The sequence below is a fragment of the Callospermophilus lateralis genome, chromosome 11 (assembly GCF_048772815.1).
Source record: "Callospermophilus lateralis isolate mCalLat2 chromosome 11, mCalLat2.hap1, whole genome shotgun sequence".
Classification (NCBI taxonomy): domain Eukaryota; kingdom Metazoa; phylum Chordata; class Mammalia; order Rodentia; family Sciuridae; genus Callospermophilus; species Callospermophilus lateralis.
In genome coordinates, this window is record NC_135315.1 from 49648356 (window position 1) to 49661364 (window position 13009).

The following is a 13009-nucleotide window of genomic DNA, read 5'->3' on the forward strand; positions in this document are numbered from 1 at the left end:
CTTGTTTTCAAAGCCCCCCAGCTTGATGACAACCTGCTCTGGACACTCCCTCCAGGAAGCTTTCCTACCTGGGGCAGGACCCTGGTGGTTCTGGCTCTATCCCACCAGCTGGCTTCATCTTACAGAAATCCACCCCTCCCTTCTCCTCTCTGTATCCCAGTAGGTCCCACGAGGTGGCTCAAGCCAAGACTGGCCTCTTAACTGCAGACCTGCCTCCTGTCCACACCGTCCTCTCCCCATCCATCTTACCCGATGTGGGCAGTTTTACCTTCTTCATCCTCATCCCCCCTACCCCAGCAGCCTCCTCCTGGTCCCCAGGTTACTGATCTCTACATCTCCATGCCCCTGTAGCCCCACAGCCCTCCATTACTCCCTGCTGCCCTGGGATCAGCCACGGTGCCCAAGTGGTGCTAGAGGTCCTCACGATTGGGTCCCACTGCTCCCGAGCCCCTGCCCCAGACTCCCCAGGTTCTCCAGCTCCACCAGCTTCTTGCCACTCTCTGGACTGTCCTCATCCCTAGTCCTTGCCCAGGCTGTGCTGGCTGCTGGGATCGCCCTGCTTCCAGCAGCCTTTAGGATTCCCTTCAAGATGCCTTCCCTCGTCTCTTTGGAATATGTCTCAGTCCCTCCTCCCAGCATCTCTGCACCCCTTGGAGCTCACCAAAGTGCCCGACCAATCCTGAGCATTGGTAAAGTAGGTCTGGACTGAGGAGGGGTCAGCCTCTGGGGAAGGGATTCAATTGCTCCCTCCATGCAAGAGTGTCTGTGGAGGGTCCAGCAGACAGACAGCTGTCATGGCGGGGTGACAGAGATGATCAGTGTGTTAGCTACAGAGACCAGCTGGGTGATGAGAAATCCAAAATACCAGAGGAATCCAAGGCTGTGTTACTAGGAACATAGGGTCTAGAGAAGTGGAAGTGACAATCTGACTCTGTCAAGGTCAAATGTCTTAAGTATAGATCTGAGCACAAATCCTAAGGGGAGCATAAGTCCATCTGGAGTCTGGAGGGACTAGATATGGTGGTTAGAGGAGAGGCTATAGGCCACGGTGGTCTCTACCTGGATGCCTTGCTGGGCTCTCTTAAGGCCTCATAAGCAGGGAACAGGAGAAACTGTAGACAGTCTCCCTGTCCCAAGAAGGACTGGCAGCCTGGGAAAATGGGAACGAGCTCCCTGTCCTAGGGGGACAGGGAGTGTGAACTGGAGCTGGATGGTGCCATATGGTGGTGTGAAGCCCCCCCAAACTCCTCCATGCCCCCTCAACCTGAGCATCTGCCTTGTGATTTCATTCCAGCCATGCATGCCCACACCAAGGAGATGGTGCCCCTAGTGGGCAGGAGGACCACTGGCCCCAGTGGAAACCCTGTTGTCCTGACAGAGAAGAGACCGGCAGAAGTCACCCCCACCAAGAAGAGGTAGGGCTGGCAGACTTGGACCTGGCTTTTGTGCAAGTGGGGCACAGAAACTCTACCTAAGGAACCCTTGCTTCCTGTGACCTAAGAGCATCAGTGTCATATGGGGTGGTCTGGTGTTTAAATAGGTATAACTGGGGGAACAGCACTGCATACTTTGCTGGAGACATCTGTGTGACTGTATGACTCCTGGAGGAGTCAGGGGACACTAAGGAAGGCTCCTGGAGGAGGAGAGGGACTGTTGGAGCCATCTTTGAGACAAGGATGAAAAGGGTGGGTGGGAATTCCAGGTGGTATGGACCCTCAACTAAATACATTTTTCACATACACCAATGACTTTCATTTTGTGTATGCCTGACCAGGTTAATCAAGCTCTCTAACCACATCCGTGTAAAGGAAATTTTGTAAACAAAGAAAAACAAAACAAAACGAAACCCAGTTCCATGTATGAGAACCAGCTACCAAAGGTGGAAGTTATTATGAGACCAAAGACAGATTCTGGATAGCAAGTGTAATTTATTGGGGACTTGCAGACAGAGGTGTGTCGTGGGAGGCATAAGACAGGAGGATCCTGACACTCCAAGGCTGGAGGAAGGGGTTAAAGCTGGTCTGGACAAAGGTGGCCTTGAATGTACCTGGATTTCTCAATTACTAACATGTTCCATGACAGTTCAGTGCCGGTCCTGGTGTTAATGGCTAGCACAACACTCTGAACTCTCTACCTTAAGGACTTTATTTGTCCCGTAAAGTTTGTGATACGTGCCAGGGTCACGTAGCAGGCAAAACGGAGATTGTGACCAAGACGGCTGTAGTCAGGCTGGATCCCTGCATGGGGACCCTGGCAATGGCACCAACTCAGAGGATGATGGTTAATTGGGATTATGGCAACCAAGTGCTCAACACAGTGCCTGGTGTGAGGCCAGTTCTCAGCATGTGTCCACAGTCATCAACTTGCTGCCCTCATCGTCGTCACTGTTGTTGTTACTCTGTGAGGCTTTTGGGAGCTGGACTGGTTCATTCCACTTCCCAGCTGGGGACACTGAAGAGGTCAGGATCAGGGCAGGGGCTTCTCTAGGCTCACACCTTCCTGCTTCTGAGCTGCCTCCAAGACAGGCCCTTCATCCCTCAGCTGCTTGGATGAGCCAATCTAGAGCAGAAGGCCACCTCAGCTGTGCCTCCCTTAGACCTAGGATGGCCATTTGCCTTGTCTCCTATGTTCCCTTCCCAGGTCTCCTCTTGGGCCTAAGGCAAGCTTGGTGTTTTCCTTCTGTTTTTTTTTTTTTTTTTTAAAAAACATAATCATTGAGGTGTCCTGTGTATCAGGCCCAAGATTAGACCCTGGATAAGGAGACAGGGACACTGGGGGGAATAATACCCACTCCTGCTCACAAACCAGAGGGAGGGCACCAAGGAGAATCCAGGAAGAGCCTGGAGAGAGGAGAACCAGGCAGAGTGGGACCTGAAGAAGGCCAGGTCATTTTGATCCTTTGGACAGTGTTGGGGCACTTCCTAGAGGAGGTGATATTAGACTGGACCTTGGTAGATGGAGAGGAAGGGAGAGGACATGCCGGGCAGAGGGATGTGGAGCAGATGCTCAGGGTGGGGACCAATGAGAAATTTGGTGCAGCTGAGTGGGGAGAGGAATTTTGGGGGCAGTGAATCTCACTGGGGCTGGCCTTGGGGGGTCAGTTAAGAAACTTGGACAATCCTGAGGGGAGTGGGGAACCCTCAGGAGGGTTCAGAAGTGAGGGACTTCCCATGGGACAGTATGGTGAGATTTGTATTTTGGAAAGATTACTTTGGGTGACCCACATGGATGATGGATTGGAGGGGAGGCAGAGCCAGGGAGGTCAGAGGAGGTTGTTGGGAAGGCCAGGTGAGGTCTGAGCCTGGGTTGTCAGGGATGGAGAGGAAAAGACAGATCAGAGAGATATTAGTGTCATGGGATCTGCTAGGGGAGGGAAGGGAGAAAGAAATGGAGTCACCTCCTTCTGGTGGGTTGACTTGGAGAGATGGTGGGGCCATCCCTGACTTGAATAATGTGTTACACCAGCTACCAAAGGTGTAATACATTATTCAAGGTCACAAGGAATGGTCCAAGTTCAGGTGTGGAATTCTGGGTGAGAGGCATCTGAGGGATATCAAAATGGCGACTTTATCCTGGAGCTCAGCAGAGGAAACCGGGTGGAGATGGAGATGAGACAAGTATCTCAGGAGCAAGTGGGGCAGCCTGGGACTGGATGTGCCTGTCCAGGAAAGAGCAGAAAGATCTGTGAGCTACGTTGGCAAGGACCACCTTCTTCTCTCATTTTCCCAGGGGAGGTTCAAATCTTGAGGAAAGATTGAGGACAGGCTTTTGGAAAAATCCCAGGGTCTCCCCGCCACAGGATCAGTCTACCTTTTCTGAACCCCTCGCCGTTCATGGACTGCTCTAGGTGTCACTCTTACTAGTTGACTGCTTGGCCCAGTCGAGGGTATGAGGTGTGATCTTTGTCTCCTGAACTGGTGGCCCAGAGATGCTCCAAGGGCTCTTGTGTGAAGGTCTGGACATCTCCTGCAGAACTGAGTAAAAGACTTAGGGTTGTAGTCAGGAAAAGAAAAAAAATATATGCAAAGAAAGAGGGCGACCCTGAACAGGAGGGAACCATGTATTAATGACAGAATTGAAGGAACCAGGAAGTCTACAGCACGGAGAGGGTTTTTGGATCTGGGGGCTTTGCCTGAGCTTCATGCTGTTCCCTGTGAGCAAGGTGGTGCCCAGGATCAGAGATGCAGGCTATAGGGGGCTGTGGGAAAGCTGAGCATTTCTTGGAACAATGCAGGTGGCCAGACAAGCTCCTTTCCAGCCCTGGACTTGCTCCTAGTCCTGGAGTTATTCCTTGGGAGGAACAGAAATGCAGGAAGAAATGGTTTAGAGTTGTCTGTGCACCTGAATTAACAATACCCAGGTGGTGTCCTTTGGCCTGAACCAAAGGTAGGAGTAAACAAGGAGCATTGGCAGTGGGCAGGAGCCAGGATGTCCTGGGCCAAGACCTGGCCATGTGCCTACGAAGGTGGGAGGGATGTGGGGTGCGGAAGCAAGTAGGCAGGCACGAGGCAGGCCCTTATGCCTAGCAGCTGTCCATCCCAGGAGTTAGGTTCTTGCTCAACAATTGGATCCTCCCTAGCAGGGTTCTTGTCACTCTCTTCCTCACATCTTGCACTCCAGCCACTGGGGATGTCCTTCCCAAGATTCAGCCCTACCCTTCCTCCCCCGGACACTTTTCTCATGCTGCCCTCTCTGCCTCCAGGGCTTTTTCTGAGCCAGCGGAGCATCCCATCCCTGTCTTTAGCTGCAAGGAACTTTGCTTCCCTTGAGCTCTCACAGCCCCACCCTCCTCAGAGGCCAAAGTTGTCATTGGGATGATATGTTAGCCCTGGTTGGGATCTGTGAGCATGTGAGTAGTTTTTGCGTAAGTGGATGACACCATGAAGGAGCAGGAAAGGAAAGGAGAGGGGTGAGATGAGGAGCCCAGCATGGCCACTCAGCACGGCCACTTAGCACGGACAAGGACACTGCAGGGTGAGCTGACGCCTTGACCCTTTCCCTGGGCCCTCAGCCTGGGTTGGACAGATGCTCTCACTCTGGCTTCCTGGACTGTCTTTGTGGAATTGTGGTTCTCATGCTCACGCATGTCTGCTCACATGGATGTGTCTGAAGATAGGGTTGAGCTGTGGCTGGCTGGAGTTGAGGGCTCAGGGGACAAAGCTAAGAAGCCCTCAAGAGAGAAAGCCAGGAAACCACACTGGGGAAGGAGGGGTGAGGCTGGAGACAGGATCAGCTTTCTCATTGGGCTGGGAGAGGAGGTTCTGTGGCCTGGCTGAGCCCCAGAGAAGGGCAAACACTCATTGCCACAAAAACACACCCTCAGCTGCTCCTCTGGGAGAAGATCTTGAAGAGAGGTCAGGTGAGGAGAGGCAAAGGACCCCTTGTCACTTGTCCAAGCCGAGAAAGGGGCTGAGGCTTAGAAGAGGCAATGAGAGCAAAGTAGGAGTCACGTGAAGGATTCCACTTCCTAACATTTATTGTTTATGGTTGTGTTGGTCTGTCTGATTTGTGATTCTGACCACAGATCTCTGAATTTATTGTATTTACCCTATCTACATACCTGACTACATTATCCATCCATCCATCTGTCTGTCCACCCATCCATCCAATCATTCTTCTATCATCTAGCCATTACTCATCCATTCACTCATATGTCCCTCTCTCTAACCAGCCATTCTTCCTTCCACTCATTTATTTATTTTTATTTTTAAAATATTTTTTTAGTTGTCAATGGACCTTTATTTTATTTATTTATACGCAGTGCTGAGAATTGAACCCAGTGCCTCATACATGCTAGGCAAGTGCTCAACCACTGAGCCACAATCCCAGCCTTCCACTAATTTATCTTTCTCTCATACCTATTCTCCCACTCACCCATTCAGTGAGGGTCTTCTGAGTGACAGGACCCCTGTTGGAGAATGCGGGACGATTTTGGGGAATCAGGATGGTGTAATTGTGGTCCCTACCACTAAGGAACTTATAGCTGAAGGATGATGGATGGTCCAGAGCGCAAAGCCGTGGCCTCAAGCACGGTGCCCTGCTCTCTCCCTGGGGGACTGGAACAGCAGATCTGGGAGGGCAGGGAGTTTGCCCACTTACTCACCACTGTACCCTCAGCTTTGGGAACAGTACCCAGCATATTGTAGGTCAATAAATATTTGTTAAGTAAATGCACCACTGAGTAGCTCAGGTGGAGTGGAGTGGGAACCAGGAGAGAGACTGGATCAACTGCCTTAGAGGAAAACTTGTGGGTGTGGGGGTTGGAGCTCCACATGGAGAATATTTGGCAGATCTCAACCAGGATAATTTGAGGCTGAGCCTCCAGCAAATGGGTTTGTAGCCCTTGGGTTAGGGAGCCATACTGGAATGGCACTCGTTTTGGGGTGGCAGTTCTGGGACACTGCAGGGATCCGTAGGTGTGGCAATGAAACTGGTTAGCCTTTCAATGTCCCAGAGCTGACCTGGCTCCAGAGTGCAGGCCTTAGGGATCATCTGACCTCACCACTATCCATTCACGTGAGGACACCTGGTTCGGTGATGGAAAGTGACCACCTGGGCCACACAGGAGGCAGAGGCAGAGAGACTCTAGAACTCAGGCTTTGGGTTTCCAACCAAACATTTACTCCTTCCTTTTTCTTCTTTTTTAGAAGAAGTCTTTGTTTTTGGATCAGGTCATAAATTTCCTTCTGATGGGCAGGAGCCAAGAAGGTGAGGGCCAGTGTCTCAGCCAGCACTGTCCACTGCCCCACTTACGATCCATCTCTGGATTAGCTCTGAGCCTTCTAGGCTTATCTTGAGTCCAGTTTTGGGCCCCTCCTGCCTGCCCTACCCTGGGCAGTAGCTATATGGGGCAGTCTCCCTCGGTGGCCAACCTCTCCTGCTGGTTGGGTTGAAAGCAGGCCCAGAGGGCTGAACTGAGAGCGGAACAGTGTGGATCATGGTGTGAACTGGGAGCCTGGACAACAGCAAGCAGGTTCTCAGGCCAACTTGGTTTCTACTCTGTGGGGGAGGGGTAACCCTAATGAGCTGCTTCTCTGTACTGAGTCTCAGTTATCTCATCTGTGGAGTGGGGCCACGATCCCTTCCCTCTGCCCTTCCTTCTGAACTTGACTAAATGCAGCTAAGTGGGACTGTACTTTGGGAGCTTTTATGGGATCTTGTGAGGATGGGAGGGAACCTGCTGGAAGGCATCAGGAAGCAAATGTTCTTGGGAGCCTCGTGTGCCTGAAGAGAGGCCTGGCAGTGGGAGGCCCCGACCTGGACACAGTTAGCAGATGTGCTGCAGCAGCTGCAGAGTGGGGTGTTGCTGCAACTGAAGTCACCCTTGGCCTGATCCTTATCATCCTAGTTGTCACTATCTCTGAGTGTGGGATTAGGGTCTCCATGCTCACACACATCTGTATTTGTGGGTGTGTCTGAAGATGGGGCCCAGGGGCTATAGGGCTCAGTGGACTATGGCAGGCCCCGGACCACACAATGGGTCTGAGTTTTGACTCTCTTGTGGCAGTATCTGTCCTTCTCTGGAGTCAGCCAAGCCACAGGGCCTCTTCTGCCAGTCTAGGAGAAAGCTGGCCCAGGCTCTGCCTCTCCCCTCACTGCCTGGGCTTTCCTTTTTGACTCATCAAAAAGTCAATAGGTTGGGGCTGGGGATGTGGCTCAAGCGGTAGGGTGCTCGCCTGGCATGTGTGCGGCCCGGGTTCGATCCTCAGCACCACATACAAACAAAGATGTTGTGTCCGCCAAAAACTTTAAAAAAATAAATATTAAAAAATTCTCTCTCTCTCTGTCTCTCAAAAAAAAAAAAAAAAAAAAAGTCAATAGGTGTCTCAGCCCTGCCCCCTGAGCCCTCAAGTCCCCCCTGCTCTAGATCAGCCTTTTCAACCTGTTTTCTGTCATGACAAAAAACAACAACAACAAAACAAAAAAACAAACAAACAAAAAAACCCCAAAAAACAAAGCCACAACAAAAAACAAAAACAAAACAAAAAAAACTACCCTTTGCTGAACAAAGAGACCTGGGATGGGAGTAGGGAGGCACAGTGGTGTGACTCTGGCCTTTTCTCCCTCCCTCAAGAGCCAGTAAGGCCTGCATGGATCTTGGAGTCCAGAGGCCTCTCTTGCAGGGCTCTCACTTCAGACCGGAGTTCTGAGGGCAGCTGGGTGGCCATGGGGAAGCTAGCTCTCTGGGTGCCCTGTTCTCATCTTTGAAAAATCCTCTAAACCTGAAGGCAGCTGCAGATCCCCAGGTACTGGGCCACCCCCAGTAGAGACTCTGTGGTTTATCCACCCAGCATTTCTAGCAATAGGAGTCACCCAGACTCAGTCTCAAATCCAGGCTCTGCCACAGTGCTGCAGGTGACCATGCTGAGTTGGGTTACCCCAGAGCCTCCCAGGGGCTCATCTGTGAACTGTGATAGTGCCTGGCCCTAAGGGCTGCTGAGAAGGCTGGATGAGGTCAGGCCACGCAGAGTTGGCTGAAGTGGTGGGGAACCCTCCATGACAGGGGTGCAGGATGCACAGGTAGACAGGTGGTGCCCCAGCTCTAATGACCTTGCTTGGGTGTCCCCTCAGTGCACACTTCTTCCTGGAAATAGAAGGGTTTGAGCCCAACCCCACTGTTGCCAAGACCTCTCCCCCCATCTTCTCCAAACCCATGGACTCCAACATCCGGCAGTGGTGAGTATCGGCCCCTTGTTCAGCCCTCAGCTCCCATGGGTTCCCAGAAACATGCCTTGGGCCGAGTAGCCTGGCTTGGCTGTGGGGAACTACCATTTTTAAACTTGTCCTCTCTTGTTCCTCCTGCCATACTTCCAGCATCTCTGGCAACTGTGATGACATGGACTCTCCCCAGTCTCCACAGGATGATGTGACAGAGACCCCATCCAATCCCAACAGTCCAAGGTGAGTCTGGCCCTTCCCCATCTCCCACTGGGCCTACCAAGGGAAGTGGGTGAGATAAAACTTTGGAGGCCTGGGCCATGGTTGTGGCATGGAGGACATTTAGTGGGGGAAGTGGAATATCAAATTTTATAAATTGTAAAATAATAACTGATCATTATAAAATAGTATACAGAGGATCAATAACTTTAGCACAAGACCACTTATGTAAATTTTAAATACATGCATTGAAAACAGCAATATGCATTTTGCAAAAACACATGCAAACAAGAAGAGACATCAGTGCATCACCAGGACTGTCCATTTGGAGTATGGGGACAAGGATGGATTGGAAAAGTTCAAGTGGAAGGGGAGGTGATAAGATCTATTTGTAGTGCAAAATACGAAAGTGAAATTTTCCTTCCCCTAGTCCTGTATTTCAAGGTAATTTGCTGAGAATAGTTAGGCACATATTCTTCCTGATTATTCCTAAATATATCCAGATACATATTTTGATAAATGCGATCGCATATGGATTGGAAGGGGAGCTTCATGGAGCAATACGGAGCCCCAAAGCACAAACATAGGATTTGCAGGTGTTGTGACAGGCCTGTGAGGTGTCCCTGAAGGTCCCGCAACTCTGTTGGGGAAGGGGTGATGGTTGCAGGGCAGGGGGTGAGGGGATGGTGTGCACCGTGAATTGAAAACATTTTCTGGCCTCAGTGCAAACCTGGCTAAGGAAGAGCAGAGGCGGAAGAAGAAGCGGTTGAAGAAGCGCATCTTTGCAGCGGTGTCTGAGGGCTGTGTGGAGGAGCTGGTGGAGCTGCTGGCGGAGCTGCAGGAGCTTTGCAAGAGGCGCCGTGGTGGCATGGATGTGCCTGGTCAGTGCCTGGTCCTGGCAGATGCTGCAGGTCTAGGGATGACACTTGGCGCTTGATTCCTGCCCCATCTCCTGTAGGGCTGGGTTTTGAGGAGCCTTGGGAGCTGGGATAGCAGCCTTTAACTCAACTCTGAGGGCAGTGGGGAGCTATGGAAGGGTTTAGGCAGGTGGGCATCATGGCCTGGCTCCTGCATGTTGCTGTTCAAACAGTGTTGGGACCCTGAAGGAAGGCTGGGAGATTTCTTCAGGCATGGCATTGTCAGAACTTGGTGACATGGGGATTGAGGAAGAGAGAAGAGTCCAGGGCGGCACCATTTGGACTTGGGTAGCTTGGTGGATGGTAGGGTCCTTGCTGTCTGGGGGACCCAGAGAAAAGCAAGTGGAAGTGGAGATCCCAAATAAGATCTATTTGTAGGCTCCAGGGAGGGAGAAGATGGAGACAGAGATTTCAAGGTGTCAACACAGAGGTGGACAGAGGGAAGCCAGGCAGTGGGTGAGACTGCCCCTCGCCAGGGACAAGGAGCAGAGGTCAAAGAGCAAAGAGCTTTCTTTGGCAGGATAAGGGAGAAGGAGCCCAGAGCTGGAGAAGGAACAGCTAGTAAAGAAGGAAGAGTGCTAGGAAGTTCACGGTCGGGGAGGCCAGGCAGTGGACAGGGTGGGGAGCAGGATCTTGAGGTGAGAGGCTGCAGCTCCCACACCTTCTTCTGGGTTATGAGGGTCAAGGGCAACTGGTCCCTCCTGCCCACACCTCCATCTGTGACCCTGCCTGTAGACTTCCTCATGCACAAGCTGACGGCCTCGGACACGGGGAAGACCTGCTTGATGAAGGCCTTGCTAAACATCAACCCCAACACCAAGGAGATCGTGCGGATCCTGCTGGCCTTCGCCGAGGAGAACGACATCCTGGACAGGTTCATCAACGCTGAGTACACTGAGGAGGCCTATGAAGGTATCCTGGCTGCCAGAGGCTGTGCAGATGTTTCCCAGGTTGAGGTGCTGGGCCACAGGGCTACCAGAGGCACTGCTGCCACCTAGAAGCCTGAGCACACAGCACGGTGCTAGGCATGCAGCAGGCACTCCACTTGCCCTTCCTTCTTTCTACAAGTAACTGTGAGCACTGACTATGCGCCAGGTGAACAAGACAGATTAAGGTCACTGCTTTAAATAAGGAAATTTTAGATAGGAAATGCTGTGGCAATAAAGGTAATATGACAGAAAGGGGCTGAAGAATGGCCACTTTAGCATGGATAGAGAAAGGGGCTCTTGACTGCATGATGAGAAGGATCCAGGGTGGGAATGAGAGAGGCATGTGGCTGGAGATGAGGCTAGAGATCCCAGCAGGGGCCCAGAGAAGCAACTGTGTATCATTATCATCATCCTTATTAACTGTCCAGTTTGGGTCTTGGTGCTGTGTAGATGGTGCATGGAGACAAATTTGGGATAGTATTTCTCTACCCAGGAAAGTCATTGTGAATAATCAATAAAATATGTGCTCATTTGAGTTTTTAGAGTCAGTAAACAACAGCCTGTTAGATGCTTGTGGCAAAAATAATTGGTTCCTGATTGGTCATCTTGCTCACATGCCAGTGGGCACTAAGCATCTTGGCTTTTTCCAGGTGGAGTCTAGTTTAAGCCCTTCACTGTTCTTATTAAGAAAACTATTTTATTACTTAAAACTCTGCAGATTGTCAAAAGGGTTTTTGTCATATATAAGAAAACACCAAGGATGTGACACATAGAAACTATGGAAAAGGGGAGAGGAAACCCAGGGAAGATTGCTGCTACTGAGTGTTGAACTGCACATTGAGCTGGTAGTCAAAGCAAAGAGAGAAACTGAGTGAGCCATACAATATTCTTAGCCTGGCACTAAGGAGTTGATGCTAGTCCTGTAGACAGCCAGGTTCAGATCAGTGCATCTGATCTTTTGACTGTCTTGATTCTTCTCCCTGTTCAGTCCCCTTCTGTTCCCTCCTCAGGGACTTAGAGATTTCCGTCTGCTGGCAGTGCATTCCCTTGAGGACAGGGATGGAGTCCGTTCCCCACAGTTGATTTTCTGGGGTTCTTAGGGTCTCACATTGGAGCTATTTAATACAGATTTTTTTGACTGGGTGGACAAATTAAAGTTATTAGTATTTCCATCAAGGCTTCGCTGTGTGGCCATAAACCCTACTCCTCTCCTTTCTCTGCCGCCCCTTATCTCTTCCTTCTTTCTTGAATTGGTCTCCTGCTGGTGGGCTTCTCTCTCTGCATAGTAGAAGGAGCAATTTATTCTTGCCGCCCCAGAAACCAACCTTGCCCCACCTTTCTGCCCCCTGACGATGGCTCTGAGGCCCTCCCTTCAGTGTTTTTAGGCAGTCCCCGCCACGTGGGGCTGCGGGGTTCCAGGGTCAGTTTAATCGCCCGGGTCCCAGCGCTGAGCGCCCCTGCGACCCCGCCTGTCCCACAGGGCAGACCGCGCTGAACATCGCCATCGAGCGGCGCCAGGGAGACATCACCGCGGTGCTCATCGCGGCGGGCGCCGACGTCAACGCCCATGCCAAGGGGGTCTTCTTCAACCCCAAGTACCAGCACGAAGGCTTCTACTTCGGTGGGTGCCGCTGTCGTCCGTCTTGGGCTGGGGGGTGGCTTCCTAGAGAGGAGGAGGGGATTGGATGAGCCCGAGGGGGAGGGGAAGGGGGAGGAGGGAGGTGGACGAGAGGACAAGTGGGGGAGGGGAGAGGAGGGGGAGAATGAGTAAGGGAAGGGGTGGGGCAGGGGCGTCCGCTGCTCTGGCTCGGCCCGGTGGTGCCTGCCCTAAGAGGCGCTGGCAGGCTGGAGACCCTTTAGCCACGTAGCAGGTCCCAGGCTGCGGAGGACAGAGCCTGATTGGGAGGCTGCTGAGGCAGATCCATCTGAGCAGGACCCCTAGGGTGGACCAGAGAAAGAGGGGCCTGGGGAGGCAGGGTGGAGCCCCAAAGCCCGCAAACCCTGCGACATCACTTGGCATTAGAGGGCACATAGGCAGTCACCTGAGCAACCCTATGTGGGGAACAGAGACTTGGGGGAGGGGGACGGAAAAGAGCCCCGTTTCATAGGAGAGAGATGGTTCTGAGAAGGGAAGTGACTTTCCCCAGCCTAGTGTGGCCTCGATGTAGGTAGGTGTCCTCGCTTCCAACTCTGGTGTCTGTCCCCTGTGCTCAGGGCCTCTCAGAGAATCCAAAGTGAGAGAAGCCAGCCACAACCACCTGTAATCCCAGAGGCTGGTGAGGCTGA

At 52.0% G+C, this 13009-nt stretch overlaps 1 protein-coding gene across 2 annotated transcripts in view; it reads left to right on the forward strand.

Moving 5' to 3' along the window:
• The first annotated feature begins 1296 nt into the window (after window positions 1–1296).
• Trpv3 (transient receptor potential cation channel subfamily V member 3) overlaps window positions 1297–13009 on the forward strand; it is a 29189-nt gene continuing 17476 nt past the window's right edge. For both annotated transcript variants that reach the window (XM_077110533.1, XM_077110534.1), the window contains exons 1-6: window positions 1297–1415; window positions 8572–8676; window positions 8815–8901; window positions 9601–9758; window positions 10530–10706; window positions 12204–12344. In XM_077110533.1, the coding sequence (XP_076966648.1) occupies window positions 1297–1415; window positions 8572–8676; window positions 8815–8901; window positions 9601–9758; window positions 10530–10706; window positions 12204–12344 (787 nt within the window). The remainder of the gene's footprint in view (window positions 1416–8571; window positions 8677–8814; window positions 8902–9600; window positions 9759–10529; window positions 10707–12203; window positions 12345–13009) is intronic.